This window comes from Ammospiza caudacuta, chromosome 1 (assembly GCF_027887145.1).
Source record: "Ammospiza caudacuta isolate bAmmCau1 chromosome 1, bAmmCau1.pri, whole genome shotgun sequence".
In the NCBI taxonomy this organism is placed as follows: domain Eukaryota; kingdom Metazoa; phylum Chordata; class Aves; order Passeriformes; family Passerellidae; genus Ammospiza; species Ammospiza caudacuta.
The window spans coordinates 20,338,873-20,359,421 of NC_080593.1; the positions used below are offsets into that span (position 1 = coordinate 20,338,873).

The following is a 20,549-nucleotide window of genomic DNA, read 5'->3' on the forward strand; positions in this document are numbered from 1 at the left end:
GCAGACGACAGAATGGCAGTTTGATAGAGCCCTGTTATCACTGTCCAGAGACCTTTGCCAAAGTACACAAAAACCTGGAGCATGTCCTGAAATCAGAGTCACCTGCTGGGTGCTTTGAGAAAGAATAGTAATAATCAGATAAAAAAAATTTGGCAGCAAAACAGTAAAAGTTGCCTTCTCTGTCCTCTCAAAGCATTAGTCTTTAACTGCTTCCACTGGTGTTGAAATAGAGCCCTCAGCAGCTGCACTTAGAGCATGAGGAATACCCGACCTGCGTCAGCTGAGGGATAGGTCACAAAGACAGGGACAGTTCATATCAAACTGTTACCTGGCAGCAGGAGAGCCCAGGGGCAAGCCTGACAAGGAAAGGGCTTCCCAGGTGAGACATGGCCGTCTCTGCGCTCCTCTGGTGTGATCCACTGAAGTAAATAAATGATCCTGTAAACAAATTTTATTTTAAAGTAGGAGAAATATGTCATGCTTCAATGGCAAATAGCTACCTCAGAGAGGTAACTACATGCTTCATGAGACACATAAAGCTTATTCATAGATTAAAACAATCTAAACGGCTTTGCCATCCGTTCAGTCTCTGTGGATAATGAGGAGGGCGTCATAACAGGCTGTGACGAGCAGTGTCTATGTGAGTAAAGACAAAACAGAATTGCCAAATGCTCCCGGCTCTTCCGTCTTGTAAAATCATCATGACTGATTCCAAAGACAAGGAGAGAGGGAGAAGGAAATAAGACTTTTTGGGCAGCCATTGCTGAGACTACCCTGTCAGGGTGCCTGCGAGCACATAAACCCAAGGAAGTGGCTGCAGAGCCCCTTGAAGGCAGTTCAGGTGCTGAGACCATTACTGTGCAGATCCACTGGATGTATTTTTTATGTGCTTTCTTCAAGCAAAACCTTTAAGATCTCCCACCTTAAAACTCTACAAGTATTATCCATCACCTTCACACATTGCCCATCCACTCTCTGCACAGACTGGGGAGAGCAGAGGAGCTGCAACCCAGAGAGCCCTGGAGATCAAGCAACAGAGACCTCAGCCAAGATCCCTAAAGGACACGTTTTAATTGGCTTAAATATTGTTTCAAACAGAATTTAAACCAGAAATTATTTCCTTTAGGGTACAGTATTCTCTCTCATCACAGCCCAGCCACTTTTAAGCATGCTAACAATGTTGCAGACCACAGGAGCCAATGGAATAAGCTGTATTTTCTCATGGGGTCCACAGACTTGACATTGTTGTCTGTGCTAGTGGGGATGAAAGCTTAATTAAAGATCTAATCTGAACTCTGGCAAATGCACTGCATTTGGATTTGAACTACAGCAGATGTGCTTCAGACAAAGGTAGGGAAGGATAAACATTTTCAAGGGGCCCTAAAGCAGCATATTTTGAATGCCGTCAGTGCTGCCTTTGCTGAATACTGAGACTTTTTCATGAAAGTCTATGCAAAAAAACACTAAAGGCTCAGTCTTTTTTGAGCATTTATATTACACATATTGCCTTACATCTTGGAAAATCAGCTATTGTGCTGCCACAGTCATACTCCTTAGCCACTCATTTCCCATGGATCTGTAATGAAGCCAAGGTCCAGCCCCACGTGAATAATGGCATTGCTTTACCAAGGTTGGCACAAAGAGGGGACCATTCCAGCTCCCTGTACAAACAGGAATGCTGCATTCCACAGCATGAGGGAAGCTCTCCTCATTGGAATGCAAGGGTACTTCAAAGGACCCTCTTTAATTTGCAGCTGAGCCTCTGCTGTAGCCTTGTTAAGATCTTCATTAATCAAAATTTGCTACTGCCCTCCCCAGGAGAGAAGGGAGATGACCACTCTGTGGTACTAAAGGAACAGTTGCAACCTGAATGATGGTGATTTAATGCTGGCAAAAACTTGCTCAGATTCTGGAATCCTAATTCTGAAGTCGTGGCTGTAGCAAGCACAATGATAGATTGGTACAAAACCACCTCAGAAGTACCTTTTCAGCTAATTTATACAGAGAATGCAACATTACTGGGCTTGAGAGGAGGGGCATAGTAACCTCCAAATCTGCTTGAGGCTTCAACCTGCAGCAACACTGAAACAAGCTTGTAAAAATTCAGGTGTCAAAGCAAGTGAAGTGAAGCAGCCCATAGCTCCACATGGGTGATGTTAATGTGGTACTGAGGCTGCCAGCAGCCTTCCTTCTCACCACATTACCCCTCAGACCTCATCAGCAGCTAGAGCAGAGAAGGACACAGGCAGATCAGTGCACCCTTCTGGAGCTTTGAGAGTTGGAAACCTCCACCACAGCAGTGTTAACTTAAAGTGCACTAATGCAGACCCAGTCCCACTCTACAGAGAAAATAAAATGAAATATCAAACAGGGGCTGAGAAAAATGAGTAACAACTTTGGTGCACTTCATGACATGAGGAGCAGTGGATAAAATATGACTGTTCATTTAGAATCATTCTATAGCAGGCACACACCTACTTTACCCACTACTGTCGCTCAGGTGAATTTTAATCCTGAGGTTCCTATACCTGAGGAGGAATACTTAAATGCCACATTTCTTTAACATGAGCATGGAAGAGAAGTGTGGAGGTCTGGCTGCAGATAATATACATAATTAATTAAATCTAAATTAAAGGGGCTCTAGACCCAGATTTTAATCTTATTTCCACTGGAAGCAGTGCAATAGATACATTTTAATAAAATTAAAGTCACAGAATACTTGTCAATATTATTTGACAATGAAAAACATGCTTGGTAGTTTTATTTTTATGGAGTGTGCTATAATAACATTTTCACTTTGGAAAAATATTTTAAACAGTCCTCTTCTGGAATAAAATGGTTTTCCAGCTGAATACATTGTATGGGAAGTATAGGCTGAAGGAAGGACAACTCTTTAAAGGAAACTATACTCCCTCTATTTTTCCCAGACAATATGGATTAATTTAACTTCAAAAAGCTGTTTGTCCAAATAATGCTTTCAAGAGTGGCCCCTATGTGAATCTTGGGTAAACAATGGTTATGATATGCACAAAAACGTCAGCTGTCAGTTCAGAGTTCAGTATCTCAAAAAAACTGCATTGACTCTCATACCTCACTGATTGTGCCAGCCAAAAATAAGGGTTACCAAGACAGAGTAACTAGATCACAGCTAAAAAATATTATCTCCAACAGAATGGCTTTCTGTAGCACATTACCTGTGTTATTTACATACAGCATGGCATCCATTTCAAACCAGATTTCATTATCAGTCTGTGACCATTTACAAGTAGGAATTTTCATGACAGAAGGAGAAAAATAGTACTAAGTCTCACCATGGCCCATATTGTTTGCATGACCTCTGCCAGGGAGTGCTCTATCCCAGGGAGCCTGTCCTTTCATTATGCTCCAGTCAGCATCACCTTTGCTCAGTGGCTTCCATCCACAAAGGTCAGTCTCAAAATCACATAAGGTGTAATTAGCTGTGGTAAGAACAACAACAGAGGATCAATAAGTTGAACTTGATGCAACAGTTTAATGCCACAACTCTGACTGTTTTGTACTTAGATGTATTTAGAGTGTTGAAGCAAAAATATGTTGCAGGTTATTCAGAGGGATAATTAGTTCTAGAATACAGGTAAGAGGTTGGGCAGGCCCTTCCTTTCCTTATCAAACTCAGAACCATGAAACAAACTACCTATAAGAGAATAAACATAGTAAAGACCTGTACATAGATTGCTGACGTATTACAAAATAATATTAAATATTTTTAAAGAAGAATTGCACGAGTAATTTAGTTATGAACATGTGAGAAAAATCAAATGCATTTAGGGCTTAAAATATATGGAAAGCAAAGATGAATTAAGCTTTCATTTAATTTATTTTTGAAAATGAGATTTAAATTTATCAATTATTCAGATTGCCTAGAAATTTTTATTGCAAAGTGAAAGACGACTTTCTCAGTTGGTATGGATTAGACCAATTTAAATTGTATAAAAATTTCACACACTTCCACATTGATTGAGTACAAATAATTATTTTGATAGAAAAGTTTTATACCCAGAGTTTTCTTTCCTGGTCCAGAACAGCTTCCCAAGGCGCTACACTTAACTCCTGGGGTCACTTATTGCAATTGCAACCGTTATTTTAGAACTGTATTTGTCACTTTCTGCTCCCACAGCACATTTATCTGATCATATCAGCCTCAGAAAAGATCATACATATTACTCCAATTTTAAGATTGTACAAAACCAAAATGAAATGCATCTTTCTTTAAGCATCATTGTAGCAAAGCTAAATAGTACAAGTTTCCCAGAAATATAGAGGTTATTTAAGCAGCTAAATCTTAAGGTAGAAAATAAACCACAAATATGAGTGTCTCTTACCTGGCTTCACCATATACATTAAAATTTGATGGTACATAGTTTTCTGTTTAGTGCAGCGTATTTAGTTTAAAATGAAACTTGGCTAACATATTTGATTACATTTTCATGCTTTTCACAAGGTATCTTTTTAATTAGACTTCAATTGCTAGTACATTAAGGTTGAATATGCAAACCGATATCCAAGACTAAGCTGTTTTGGTGATTAATACTATATCTAGACATTTTGCTTTCCTTAGCTAAGCAGTCTTGAGAGAACCAATGTGACACAAAAAGACAAACATTCTTTGCTTAAATATCTCTGTCTCCTGTCCTCCCTAAACCCCACTAAAATGCATAAATAGGTGACTGCAGTGCCTGCACAGGAATACCCAAAAAGACATGCATAAATGACCCTATAGGCACCAAAGAAAATGAGTTAAAATAATTGTTTAAATATGAAACTAAGATCAAGATAGAACTAATAACTATTATATTACAGTCTAAAAGGTATTTAGCATGGAAATATTTTTTAAATCAATGTTGCATTTTAACTGGAGGCATTTGGGACCAGATTTTGTATGATCAGAGCCCATCACTGCCCTTGCTGTTCAACAGGATGAGAGGTGTGGTGAAATCAGCATTTCTTACATTGGTAGCCTGTAGCAAAATTCCTTCTAACCCTATAGATATAGAAAGAAATGTATAAATATCCCTTTTTAGGCTGAATATATAAGCAGTGGGGGAAAAAATGACATGCATCCAGAGCAAAACATGATCCCAAATGAAATTGGTTTTGTCCAGTCATTTTTACAAACTTTATTCAAGTCTGAACACAATTGTAAAGGTAGGAAGACAATTCATGGTGGTGCACTTTGGGGTGTTTTTTGGTTGATGTTCAGGGTTGGGTTTGGTTTTTGTTGATGATGATGTTTGGTTTGGGTTTTTTTCTCTTGGTTGGTGGAGAGGAAATAGAATATGGCAATGATCACCATACTTTAGATACTAAATGTTTTCTTTTTAATCCACCTTTCACTTGAAATTTACAGCTCTAAACAAGCGCCCAGTCACGAAGAAACACTGACCAGAGTCAATTACCAAACCCAAGTGTTGCCCCTATATAGTATCTGGAAGTGATACTTCAATTTAAAAGTGTAAATATGTTGTAGAACAGCTACCCTTCAACTTGAGTGAAATGCACTTGTCCAAATTAACAGTCAAACTTAAACTTTATCCCTACTTAATTCTAAAAATTTAAGGGGTACTTGTAAATATTTAATCAAGCTTGAAAGAAAAGTTCTGCACTTTGGCTAAAACCCAAATCCAAGTAAGAGAGTTTTTCAGTGTGTTTTTTCATTCCTCAAACACCAATCGACCTTAAGAAGTGTGCCTTTCCTATCAAACATTCAGCATTTTTATCTGAACCTTCAAGGGATTATGGATAATCTTTCACTATCCATAGTAGGAAAATAAGTGACTTCACAGCCTATAGTTTTTTGAGCAGTCATGCTGCAGTTAAGTTTGACATAGAACTCTTTTCTGATATATTTTGTCCCTTCCTACTGGAATTCTCAACACCAGAGCTTATGTTTTATAGATCACTAGGAAGATTTCAATGGATTCTAACTGCAGATAGGTTTTCAACATTTTGAGTGGAAAATGAGTAGGTTCTCTATTTTAGACCTTTATAATTCAGCAAAACAGAAATGGAAATAGAAAGGAAACAACAACTTGCTTTCATTTTAACAGTAAGTCAAATTTGATTTTTTTTTAATTCATGTGAATATATCAGTATGGCTTACTTACTGAAGGAGTAAATATTTACACCATTTCTACAAAATCCAATGATGCAGCCAGAAAAAAAAAAATTGTTCCCCAAAAATTTTTGAGTTTCAAGAAAAAGCATAGGCTACTAAAGCCATAAAATACACTGAAAAGATTTTTCAATTGATACAATCAGTTTTCAACATATTCAAAAGAAAAAAAAAAACCAACAACAAAACCAAAAACAAAATAGCAACCAGAAACCCCCCCCAAAACCCCAGGAAACAAAGCACATATTTCAAGAGTACCAGGAGTTGAAATGGAAATACTTTTTCTTTGACTGGCTTTATCTATCCAATCTCCTCATGCTCCTCCCAGGGTAATAACAAAGCAGTTCTGTTAACTAGGCTGGGTTATCGGCCAAGTCATATTGCTTCAGCTTTGCTAGGCTGCAAGTGCATGAAAGTTTTCAAACCTGCTCTGAGAGCTCAAACAAATGAGCACAAATGGGGACACTCAGCTGGTCTCTCCATCAGTTGGTGTCTCCTTGAACACCAGTAGAGAATGAGGGGAGTGCTCCCTTCATTCAGTATGGCAGTGCCTAAGTGTCTTTGGAACCTGAGGTAATAACTATCATTATGAACAGAAACCAAATAATGTCTTTGCCACTAATATTTTACAATTTCAGGCTAACATTTAATGTCATTTTGTGAAAGCGAAGGGTTACACATTTACCTTCTTTCTAAGTGCCTGTGCACTTTTCCTACCATTTTGTGATTAATTTTATTTCCCTAGAATTTGTTAAAGGATTAATACAGAAATATCCCAGATGGCCACAGATCATCCAGCCTGAACTTCTTCATGTCATAAGTCATTAGACAAATGACTCATAACTCTCATAGGTGAGCAGGCCTCCCATCCTTCTGAAATGACTCAGTTCCCTGGCTTAGGGTTGAGAGAGTTTAAGAGAATCTCATGTCCACCCTTGCTCTGCAGAGGTCAGGTTTGCTTGGAGCTGCTCTGGTGAAGCACAAAGGGCTGCACAGTGCTGGTCAGCAGCAAAATCTGTGAAAATAGAATGGGTGTAGCTTCCTGTTCTCCACATGTGCATACGAGATCAATGAGCAGAGACTCGCAATTTCAGGCAAATTCAGTCTCACAGGAAATGCACCAAGGTTTAGTAAAACTAATGTTTCAGACTAAAAAGTTCTCTTTCCACTTCAATGTTGAATGGTAATAAAAATATTTGCGTCTGTGCTCACCTGCTGTGGAAGGTTGCAAGGATTGGCAGTTGTAAATTGCTATACTGTAAATGAAATGCTGTAAAAGCTACATGCCTTTAAAATTATATAGGTTTCCTTCATTCTACATATTCCATATTCATAAATTATACAAATCCTATGAAAAGCTAAGAATATTTAAGGTAATACTAGAGGTGTTAAATTAAAAGCAGAAGCAGTGAAGATGGCTGTTTTAAGAAAGTTTCTAATTAAGGTAAATGGAAATTATCTTCTTTCAGAATTGCCTGTAGAATGACCCCACCCCACAATAATTTTGAATTTACCTGGATGCTGATGAGCAGGTAATTTCCAGAAACACTACTGCATCAAAGTGTGATATTACCTGAAAATAGCAAGTGCTCCTAGACTTGTTTCCAAGCTGCTAGGACTGCTAGCAACTGATTCATTTGTATTTATGGGTTTATAAGTATTGTGAAGGTTATGTATAAATAATGTAAAATAATAATAAATAATGTAAAATAATAATAAGTATAGTGTTCGAAATATTAGTTTTTTGACACAGTATTTACTTTGTTTATATTGGGTGGGAAATAAAGAAAAGGCACCACCATGAAAGAGAGCTTTATAGTCCTTTAAATTATCCAAGTCCTGCTTCTCACTTTCTGTTCAAATATATTAACTAGGTTTTCATAATTTGTTATCACTCACTGAAATAAAAAAAATTAGAAGTGATCACAAACAAGAGCTGTCAGAAAAGACATAATGAAAATGCAGAATTTAATAGTAAAATCTGTACTTTCATAACTTATCACTCCATTAGATTCATAGATTTTAACAACTCAGATAAAGATGGTTACTCATATGCATATGTTTCCTAGACAATTTCATAATTTTTGAGACTTTTAAGTCTCCTAGACTTAAATATATCTTTATATAAATGAGCAGAGATTAAACAGAAAGATTAGGAAGAGTTACAAAATATTTATGTGCTTGTTCTTGTAGTAAATTGTGTTATTATAACACTACCCATGTCAAATCAACATGACCAAAAAGAAACATTATTTTTAAATTCCTTATTATAAAGAAAAAATAAATTCTTAAAGGAGGGGAATCCTTCACATTAAGTACCAGCTGTCTGCCATTGTTTTTGCTCAATAGGAAGTCTGTCAGCTTTTTCAGTACCTGAGAACACTTCAACAAAGGAAACTACTGAGGATGTGTCCAAGGATAGATGCTAAAAGACCTAATAAAGGCTAAAACATGCATCTCTGTACCAGATAAGAAATTTTACTGAAAATCAATATGAATGAATATAGTGAACTCTAAACATAATGGAGGACAATATCAAGATTTTGTGAAAAGTTGATATAATGGGAATAAAAGAACAAAAGACAAAAATAAATAAGAATTTTTTTCTTTACACCTTTTTTTCTCAATGCTGTGGAAAGTGTCTAAAAGATGAATCCTCTAAGCTGACTAAACTGCTGAGTAGTTATATTCCATTAGGGCCATCTTTCCTGAAAAGGAGTGCAGGAAGCATGCAAGACAATATTATCCATTAAAATGGGCAAACTTTAACAATAGTTATTGTTATTTTAAAGATGGCACATTTTTGTGTGCTCTTTCTTCTCAGCCAGTAGTCAGAGAAATTAGCAACTACTATTGGCACTTATACTCCAGAAAATAGCCTGTTTCCACCCTCTTTTTGGGGATGAATATACTTTTATGCACTGCTCCAATAAAATCATACCTCTTCAAACTGTGAATACCTCAAAACATAGTTAAGCAAACAATCCCTATTCCTCAGTTTCAAGTGAGTGTCATATTTTCTTTAATTTGAAGAGAGTTAGTGGAGAACCAGCGCCAGTAGAAAAACCAAAGTTAATTGCAGAAGCAGCAGCAGAGAATGGAGCACTAGGCAGAGATTTTGAAGAACATTTTGCACTGACCATTCCTTGTCCCAGCACCATAACTCTGGAGATTCCACAAAGGACAGTGTTGAGACCATCGGGTCATTCTGACTTTTTCTTCTTTGCCAAATCTCCGTTTTTCTGACCCATCAACATCACCACAACAGAGGAAATATTTCCAAAGATTCTACTGTGATCTTTGAAAGACTGACTAGATCTAGGTAATTTTTAATCTTTTGTTTACCTAACTTAAATGTCCAGTGTCTGAGGCACAGGCCTGTAAGTGTTTGGAGTTATCTTCATTTTTGTCTTGTGTACTATGATTAGAAGCTCCCTTAAATTGCTGCAATTGTTTTTCATGATCCTTTGAAATCTAAAAATTATTTTTTTTATTTCCAGTTGCTCTTCACCACAATGAAGAAAATTCTTTTTCATTGTTATGAAGTGGGATCGCTAAATTGCTGAGAAATAAAGTCCAGCTTTGAAAATACAATTCACTTCCATTCCTCCCAAAGAACTTACAAGGGCTCTCCAAATTCTTACCCATGGAGGTAGTACAGACACAGAGACACAGACACAGCATAGGGTCAAGCCTTGTAAAAATCAAAAAGAGCTCTCAGAGAGGGAGCCCTAAAAGACTTTAATGTTTGCTTAGATTCTACCCACAGACAAAACAGTATATCCTTCCTATTTAAAATGTTATTTCAGCATTTGCACATATTACTTGTTTCAGAGATAGTTCCCACATGGTTCTTTAAGTAATTGAAATAAATTAAGGGTTCTGACTGTGAGTTTAAAAAATGGCTTGCAATCACAAATATTTCCTCAAGTCTCATTGAGGAATTAGAAAATAAAATATTATCGATGTTTTTAATCCTGTTACCTTGAGCAATACACAAAATTTTAATTGCTTCCTCCCAGCAGCAATATATATCATCACTGGTATCTTAAATATGTGCACATGTTTTAGGTTAAAGACATATTTAAGTGTCACTACCACAGGCAAACATACATACTTATGCATGCCCTACAGTATAAATTTTAGAAGTGACAGGGTCCCTAAAGACGTTTTCACTTGGACATCTAAAATTACTTAGAATGATTACAGACATTTTTCCGTAATTTTAATTATTTTCTTTTTACTCTTGATTGTACAGTAGAAACTGTAGCTTCTGAACAAACTTACCTTCAGCTGCAAATATAATGGAGATGCAGCTTCTGAACTACATTTCTGTGGTGATTTGTATCATAGTGCAAATATAATGTCACTTAATGCATTTTCTGACAGTAATTCACAGAGTCTAAATTAGAAAACTGTTCAGAAAACAAATCCCAAGGCAGATTTCATTGCCTTGCAAATAAGGGTTATAAAAGTGGTATACAGGGAATATATTTAAGCAAAACACAGTAAATGCTGTATTTTAGCAGGTTATTAAATAAATTACCAACTGTATCTAAAATGATGAGGCAAGACGGAGGAACACATAGCAATGGAAAGAAGAAAATGCTATGAACATTTTTTTTTAACCTGTATGCAATTAAATATTCTGGGGAAAAGAAGCCGTAGAAATTTAAAATATTTTTCGAGGGATTTGCTGAAGGAAATGTTTAGGTTTCACAGCACTGCTCAGCAGGCTGCCCCGCTAAAGCAATGGGGTTCACTCACAGCAGGTGGCTGGCTCCTCATTCCCAGTGGGAGTCACAGGGCATTCCCAGTGGGAGTCACAGGCTGATCCAGGGGCCACGGGCTGCCCATCCCTGCAGGAGGGTTCTTCCCAGGAGCACAAACCTGCTGGCTCTGATGGTGCAGCATCCAGGAGCTGGATGCCACTCAGGCAGATGAAACCTGCCCTGCTCTGGAGTGCTCCTTTAAACACAAGCTGTCAACAAAATATTTGTGTTAACAGAGAATGGAGTGAAACTGATTTTATTTACACAAAACAGTTCTAGGTGTAAAAAGTGCTTCATAATTTCCATTGCAAAACTGTGATAAATTTCAAACCGGAATCGGAAACTTTGTATGGATATCTCAGGTTGAAATTATGGAAAATTTATGTTGGACTTTGAAGAAAGAATTTGAATAATATGCAAGAATGAAGTTTAAAAGAAAAAAAGTCTATCTTAAAGAAAAACTCCTGTTCTCATAAATATTTAGCTAAAAATTAATAATGCCCCTGTATTTTAGAAAGGTGTCCTGAAATCTAATATCCTAAAAACTCCATCCTCCTTTCTGAAGTGTCTTCAAAAGCTCATTTTGCAGATCCCCAAGAGAAAATTTCCACTTACAGCTGTGTAAATTGGGCTGGGGACTGTCCTCAGACATCAGCTGGCATAGCGGAGTTTTAACAATTGATAACTGTTTCATCACACAAAACAAAATGGATGCACCTAGTCTCTGCTGTGGGAGTGGTCCCTGCCCGCTTGCAATCCTGGAACTGTTCTGGGCACAGGATTGGAGGTGGCTGATTTGCTTAGGTCAAACCTTTCTAGGAACCATGCCAATGTTTTAATTATTTGGACAATCACATGCCAATCCTGAGCCTGTGCCTTCACCCTGCTTATTTTACTGCTATTGACATGGACACAGAGATTCAAGGAGCATTTCTCTCTCTGACAGAGTTCCCTTGCTCTGAGCAGATTTAGCACAAGCTGATTTATAGCAATGAAATTCCAGAAGAGCATCTGTTGCTCCTGGGCATGGTGCAGCCCAGCTCTGCTGGCTCTCAAAGCAATGAAATTATCCCATTTGTGCTCTCAAGGTTTCTTTTACCTGAGTTAGGGCAGTGAGCAGGAGGAAGAAAGCTTGGATTAATCAAAAAGATTAGGATGGCAATAAAAGAAAACACTAAGAAAAAAGAGCAGGAGTTGGAAGAGTAAATAAAAATGGATTTGTGGGTTTTCCCAGACTGGGACATGACCAAAGTGTGAGTCTCAGAAAGCAGTTATGTGCAAGGGTCAGAAAGCACTGTGTTAGAGTATCTGACTAAACAGAAGAAACTGGAACAGATCTGATTTGGGGCATAAGCAGAAGGGTCTAGCACACTCCCCAAAGCCTGGCAATTAGGTTGGAGTGAAATCTCAAGAGGGATTTTTCTTTCTAAAACATGAGTTATATATGTCATTGTCTTCCACTAGAGAAAATTTCTTCAAAATGACAAAAGTCATCTAATGCTTCCATGCTGTCTCTATCAGTTCAAAAAACAGAATGCTGTGCTGAAAATACAAAATAAGCACAAATATTAAAATAGTATGTTTCCTTCCTTAAGTGAAAGGGATCCTTGCAGTTTTTGTACAAGAATACACAGTAGGCTTCCTACTTATATACATACAACCTAAGAAGATGTTTATTTCTAGATACTACAGATAAGTTAATTACACATCTGCTTGTTTATTCAAAATTATCCTCGTGGGAAAAGGAGAGACAGGCAACAACACACCCTTAGAACTTACTAGCTTAGTGAAATGCATTCATTCTAACATCTGTCAAAACATCAATTCCTGCAGTAGGCTTAGTTTTTGTCCTTTCATAGAGATTATATTTTCAGCTGACTGCTGAAGCAGTACAATATGATGGTTACTTACAGAAGTTCAAAAAATTGTAAATGGAAAGTTACTTAAAATGGAAACGCGTAAATTAATATAAAAATTAAGTAGTGCAATTTAGCATTTATCTTTGTGTCTGAACTTTCAAGGAAAAGGTATCTTCCCAAATAGTGGTTTACATAATTTCACTGAAGTTCCACAAAGATCATTTACATCATCTCACTTAACAGTATAAATACGTTTAAATGAGTTGGCAATTCCTGACATGGCCTCAGATGACTAATTAGAATCAGATGAGATTTTTATTCATTTTCTTGCATATTATTCAAATGCAGCAGCTTCTGTATGTCATGTTTGTGTAGATATTTTACTGAGATACAGCCAGAGATTTACACATATTGAAGCAATGGAAAAATAGCAAGACATTCAATATACACACCATTTTAACAATTTTTTAGGCTTTCTAGATGATTTACAAACAACAAAGTAAACCATCTTCAAAAATTGAGCACATGCCTTTTTCATTCATACCTTTATATTTTGTAGCCCTGTTGGTAGCTGTATATTCACTTTGACCCATTCCTTCTTAGTCATGGTGTTGCTTTCCCACAAGACATGCTCCTCCTGTAAAATGTAGAAAACAATGTAATAAAGATAATTTTTGTTCCTCCAGAAGTTATTGAGGCCAGTTTTCATAATTCATCTTTTCATCTCCCAGCCAAACAATCACCATATACAAAGTTGCTCTATGTGAAAAAATACAGTTTCTCATACTCACTTGCAATCTTTGCACTGAGGTCTAATGAAGAGAGGGGAAATAACACGTTTTTTGTGACTAAACAGACTAATAATATAATTATCAGGAGTTGAGTTGGTAGAATTAACATTAATTAATATGTAAATTAAGCCATGTTATTGCTGAATTTAACAATATGTTTCCATGGTGTTCTCTACATAAGCTTCCTTTTCATAAATAACTGCTTATATTATGTTGTGTAATTAATTATATTTCATTCTCTTGGAACTGAAGTTTGGGTCTGCCAGAATTACCCAATCAATTGAGCTAATTTTTTTTTTTTTTTAAATCTGTAAAGCAAGCACACAGAGTAACACCTAGCAACTTTTACTCATGAACTGAATTACCTTAATCCTCCCATTTTAATTCCACCTCTTAAGGGTAACAGGAAGAGTGCTACATATGGTAAGGCTCCCTTTATGCAGCCCTTTTGATTCAATAATTTGGCAGAAGTATCTCACACTCATTTTGCTTCTGGTCATGATCCTGCTTGCAACATACTGAGGCATAAAGGAGAGAAGGCAGAAATTTGAACTTTATATACCCACACAAAGTCTTTTCAAGAAGCAGTTGCAAAATAGAGCAAAACCAAAAATACAGAAAAAACCTGCAGGAAAAGTTTAGGCTATACATACAAACACACTCACTATTAAAAATATCAAATACTGAGACTCCTTTTAGGAAGCTGCAAAGTATGGGTCATACCTTTTCCACCAAGTATATTACAGAATTAGTGGCAGTTCAGAAAAAGATGCAAAGCAGGATAAGAGAAATGGAGAGTCTCTTGTATGATGAGAAATTGAAAGTATAAAAACAATTTATCTTACAGGAGATTAATAAAAGGGGTTATGATAGGCATGTGAAATGTTATCAGTACTATAGACAAGGACAGCTATCTTTTTTCCTGTTTTATAATATAAAGAGAGGAGAAATGTGCTGCCTACTGCTTGATAGGCTGTGAGCCAGCAGAAGGACATTGGAATTATTTGTGATGTCCAGACAATTAGTGCTCTTTTCTTACCAAGGCCATTCTGATATATTAGCAAAGCTGGAAGATTAATTCCCCATTGAACATGTGTTCAAAGATCACAAAAAACAAAAAAGAAAAAAGAAAAGAAATTTTGGCTAACTGCAAGACGATGCCAAGGGAACACACTAATTTCAAACACTCAATGACAGAAGAGATCAAATTGGATAAAGCACATGGCATACATGATTTCAGGAATAAAAGTCAGCTGTAAATTTCTACTTTAGTATGGGATGTATTTGTTCAATTCTTTACATGACATATTCAGCAAAAGTCTTTCTATATTGAGAACACCTCATTCTGTGTAAAACTTGCTTCATTTTACTAAATAATTCAGCTTCTAAAGGAAATATTTCAGCCTAATCATATCTTAGGCACATATGAGATACAGAAAAGGATGTACTAGGAACCATACTGCATGGAAGGTTAAAACCATAGTCTGTGGTTAAATTTCTGCTTTTATTTAACGTGCTCCCTCCACACCTGCATGTACAGACCCTTCAAACACATTTGTATATCTTTTGGGAAGCACTGTATTTGCTGAGTATTTGACTGGATGCACCTTGATACTACAATTTTGCTCACATTCAGGTAACAGCTTGGAAACCCAGCCCCATGACCATTTTCCTCCCAAGCTAATTTTACTACAGCAGGAGTAAATAGCCTGTAGCAGTAAACTTGAGTTTTCTGTCCAGTAGCCAGACCTTCTGAGACTTTTATTTACACTGAAAGCTGTAAATCTCCTCAGATGAAAGAGTATTTTAAGCAAATTTTATCCTGTGATTTTATACAGCTCTAAAAATTCAACAATATCATTTCCCTTCCTCACAATACTTGTAGTATTCATCCTGCTTGTCCTATTCTTCCACCTCTTTGCTACAAATGGGTTAACGCCTCTAGCACATTCCTTGTGTCAATAACCTTTTTCCAAAATATGGAAGGTGTTGCTTTTCCAGTACTTTCCTTCAAGATTTATTTTGGTGATGCAGGGGAACGGTTGCTCAAGACAACTTTATTCTCCCTTACTGTGATTTATTACTATCAATAAACAACCTTTTGTAAAGCTAAAATGGGCAAGAATTGTTCCTTTTCCCCACAATGTTTTTTTTTTTTTTTTTTCTGACATAGTGCTGCTCAGATTTGATGGATGGAAGAGAAATCCCAACTTTTTATAAAGGTCTCCATCTATAAAATAATTTTATCTTTTTTTTTGACATTTCTCTATCGATACCTGCACTGCTGTGCAACTGCACCCATTATTTTGTCCCTACTTCTCTTTTCAGAGAGTAATTTGACACAAAAGCTTTTTTACCTCCCCACAATGATTAAGCAACTTTACCTTCTGCAGAGGAACGTACTCACATGACTTTTGCAAGTGGTGTTGTACACATAGAAAAATTTTAGTGGATTGGGATATAAATATACTTGCATGTATAAGCATTAGTTGAAATTGCCTTTTATTGCCTAATTTCTGGATTTTTCAAATCCATAAAAGATGTAAAGATTAAGGCAATAAAAGGAAGAAAAATAAGCCCATTACTTAAAGGGAGTAACAAACACGTAGTGAACAGCAAGCGATAGACTCAAAATGATATTATTTGGTTTCCATTTTTATTTTGCTAATTGAATGTACAAACTGGGGAATGAGAGGCTGGAGAGCCAGCCCTGTGGAAAGGGACCTGGGGGTCCTGGCCCATGGCAAGCTGAACCTGAGCCAGCAGTGCCCTGGCAGCCAGGAGGGCCAACCCTGTCCTGGGGGGCATCAGGCACAGCATGGCCAGCAGGGCAAGGGAGGGATTGTCCTGCTCTGCTCTGCTCTGCTCTGCACTGGGGTGGCCTCACCTCGAGTGCTGGGGGCACTTCTGGGTGCCACAATATAAAAACGAGATTTAACTGTTAGAGTGTCCAAAGGAGGGCCATGAGGATGGTGAAGGACATTGAGGGGAAGCCGTGTGAGGAGCAGCAGAGGTCTCTTGGGTTGTTCACCTTGGGGGAGACTAAGGGAAAATATCATTGGAGTCTACAACTTCCTCATGAGGTGACCAGTGACAGGACCTGGCATCACTTCCCTCTAAGAACAGTACTGAAACTGTACATTGGGTATAATCCAGTCCCAGAGTGTTGGGCCTGTCAGTGCTGAGATTTAGAAGAGTTATTCAAAGACAAGAGGTTTTGATCAATAAATAAAGTGATAGGATGTGCAGGAAACTGCAAGGTACACACAGTTGAGAGGCTGTTTTGAATGGCAGCTCCCAGGACGGAGGCTCTGTTTTCTTCCAGGGTCAGAATAAGCACTCAACCCTCACTTCTGGTTCTTAATATTGGCTAGTTTTGACAATTCATTTGTCTTTCATAAACAACCTAATGATTCAGTAGCAAAATGTGAAAAAGCCAACTCTCCCTTCATTTCAGTTAAAGAAGTCTTAAACATGAGTCTGTATGTTGTTTTATTTTTCCTGAAACTACCAGCAGAAGCTTATGTTCCTGAAGATTTTTCTGGCAAAGTTTTCAGTATGAGTGACTCACACCATCTTTAAATAAGTCTGTGTGCAATAAATACACTTCTGATTTCTGAATTTCTGATTTCTGAAGGAAAAATTCAATAACTAAAACATAGAAGGGCTAAGAGAATCTGTGGAAACAGAGGGGACTGATGTAATAAATGCCAGAAAATTTTCTTCTAATGAGCATGTAAGGACCAGTTTATCAATTAATTCAATTTAGGTTCTCAGTTCTATGGGAACTCATATGTCAGTTCTCTCATGGTTTTCACTTACATAATTTGCTCTGTTTTCAGGGAAAAACAACTCTTGGATTGGGTCCATTGATGCTACTTAGGTGAACTGCTGAAATCAATATTCCTATTCTGTCTCAAGGTTGCTGAGAGTGTCATGCCTGGGGATTTATTGGCAAGTACTATGGCACAAAAATCCATGCATTCTGACCAGAACACTGATTATGTTACAATTCCCTGACACAGCCATAGAAAAATACAACTATTGGCTTTTATAAATGAAACATGAGCAAAAGCCTGGAGTTGTTTTCATGAATATTCAAAGACACAACCAGGAAGAAATAAATTGTTTCCATTACCTGTCCTAATTTTAAGACCTTTTGATTGTGTTATACTTTGGGATTTTTAACTTCTAATCTTTGTGAATGAAATTGATCCAGTATTTAAATATGTATATTGTTGTGTGATAAGAATTCACCTCCAGCACCAAGATATGAGAGCCACTAACTGAGTGAGAGCAGCTCTACTGATCTTGCTTTCATGAAGCAGCAGTGCAAAGCATCGAGACTCACCTATCAAACCAGACTTCCAAAAGAGAGCATCCTAATAGTAGAAAGTCTCACAAAGTAGGGGAGGTAATAAAGATGGAAATAGCTACCAATGCTCAACTGACATGTGTGCTTCATTCTGGCAGGGCTCTTTTATCTACTAATAGGTAGAAGAATAGAAAAATTACTGCTCTAACACTTGGGCAAAGCAAAGCAGGTGTTTAATCAAGAACTTTCCAGCTATCCTGAATTAACAACTGTTTTTAATATGTCTCCATAGACAAAAGCACCTATTTTCTTAATTCCATAACAGGAAGAAGGCTAGAAAAGTTATTACTATAGATTCCCCCCCCCCCACTGAAATCTCCAATTGATTTAATTCTGTATTAGCTGAGTTTGTCCTTGAAGCCTTATTGCAGAACATTCACCCATCAAATCAGTTCATAGCTGAGATGGTGAAAATCCAGGCTTTGCAATTGCACAGACCAGTGGAATTAACCAGTAACCAAGTGAGTTTGTGCACAAACTGACTCAGGGGACAGGCATGCAGCAGCAGGTGTGTCTTGCATTTTGTCTGGTGACACCTGGACTGCCACACCTTTAACTTTTGGAAATGAACACTTTTTTACTTACCTGGTTCAAAAGCAGTACTGCCTTGAGAACACTGCTATCTGCCATAGAGTAATGAAACTGAAAATGGCAATTCTTGCTGGAGCAACGACACATGGAGCTGTTTAGATGGGCCCTTTCATATAATGCCTTGTCATTAGCTTCTAACCACTCAAAATGGCCTGAAGAAAAAAATAAAAGGACATAAAGGTCACTTCTTCACAAAACAATTTTTTCTCAGTCATTACAATAAGGACTGGTCTCATGTAATTCCACCAAAGACCCATTCCAGCAAGAATGAAATCTGATCTTCATGCTGATGATGTGACTTGGATATCATCTATTTCCTATTAAATAGATAAATATATATATCTTCATTTTACTCACAGATAACCCCAGCAACCACGAATCACATCAGTTGATAGTATCTCAAGTTTTAATTTGCATGCTTAAACCTGCAAGAAGTCCCAGCTCAGCCTCCTTACATTTACAACCACTCGATATGTAATGACAAATATATATGGAAACTGGGCTTTCTTCCCACTGTGGTTTTCAGGGAATATGCTTTTCACAGCAATGTTTAAAAAACAACCAAAGAAATAAAGGTCATCTGCACCACTGCTGCAAGAAGCAGTCACATCACCATGTAATCAAGGTCTTTACTCCTCAGACAGAACTTCTGCAACAAAGCATTGGAAGCATATTGTCTTTCCATGTGAAGCAGAAAAGCAATTTATGCTCTGCTTGACCTACTGGCCCTTATAAAAGCATTCCTACAGAGATCAAAGGAGCTCTCCATCCCCTCAACAGCATCTATTAGTTTTCAGAAATAAAAAGGCTAAATATTTTTTACTAAATATATCAGCTCTTTCCCCTGCTTCCTGAGTCATTGAATATTTTGCTGCCTTCTGCAGCAACTATTAAAATAATAAACAAGGTCTGATTAAAGGTTTTAAGTCTGCAGTTTTTATGTTTATTTCTCTAAATAAAACCTATCTCAAATACAAATGTTACACAATCTCAAGGTGAAGGAAGAAAGTGTCATTTCACCAAAAAAATGCTCATTTTAAAAAAAACTTCTATAAACATTATTTTCCTTTTGTTGCCTGTTTACTCTTGTGTTATGCAATGATTTACACTGTAATATATTCTTGAAATTTCCTAGAAGTTGAGCTTATAACTTCATGCCACTGCAACTAACTTTTATATAGGAAAATATTGTAGATAAAACCCAGATTTCTCTTTCACAGACATGAACAAGGCATCTACATGTCTGTGACTGCTATCTTGTGCATAAGAGAAATATGCAACACTAGAAGGTATGCTACCAGTTGTTTATCTAGCTTCAGAGTTCTCTGATGCCATTAAAACCAACCAATATTATTATCTGAGCCCAGTGATAATTAACATTATTTCCTCTCTTTCCTTTCAAGGACTTGAATCTTTAAAAGCAGGGTAAAGAGGAGTTGACATGATGTTTTGACAAGAAAGCAAGTGCTGTGCTCTAGATAAACCAAAGTCCTATGGAGCCTCCAGAATGAGCCTGTATCCAAAATAACATGCTTACTCTACTTTAGGGAATGCATTTTGTGAAAGTATTGTGATTGCTTCTGCTTAATCCAATGTAAAAAACATAAACTAGGGAAAATATGATGGCATATATGAAGCCTACATGAAAAAATAAAAGCAACAAAAAAGTACTTTCTGAACAGTACTACAGGGGAATATAAAACCTCTGTAAGAACTTTTGACACCAGAGAAATTAAGAGGAAAAATTATAGATAAATTGCCTACAATACAAAACTAGAGAAACAAAGAAATAAAGCAACAAAGAAAAAAGTTCTTCCAAGGACAGAAAGTATTTTATTTAATTTAGGGATACCAGCAAGGGAGGATTATTCAAAGGCTGTAAGAAATATTTTCTTTATAAATATAGTTGTTTATAGTTATAGTCTTCTTATAGTAGCTATAGTCTTAATAATTTTATTTCTTAACTCTCTTCTATTTATAGAAGTAAAAGCTTTGATCAAAATCATAATA

The 20,549-nt window shown here is 36.9% G+C and overlaps 1 protein-coding gene across 1 annotated transcript in view; it reads right to left on the reverse strand.

Moving 5' to 3' along the window:
• The window catches only part of MALRD1 (MAM and LDL receptor class A domain containing 1), a 229,880-nt gene that overhangs the window by 190,632 nt on the left and 18,699 nt on the right, over positions 1 to 20,549 (reverse strand). The window contains exons 8-12 of the mRNA XM_058825112.1: positions 18,534 to 18,691; positions 13,327 to 13,419; positions 10,919 to 11,132; positions 3,312 to 3,458; positions 329 to 438 (exon numbers count right to left, since the gene is read on the reverse strand). Coding sequence (XP_058681095.1) covers positions 329 to 438; positions 3,312 to 3,458; positions 10,919 to 11,132; positions 13,327 to 13,419; positions 18,534 to 18,691 — 722 coding nt within the window. The remainder of the gene's footprint in view (positions 1 to 328; positions 439 to 3,311; positions 3,459 to 10,918; positions 11,133 to 13,326; positions 13,420 to 18,533; positions 18,692 to 20,549) is intronic.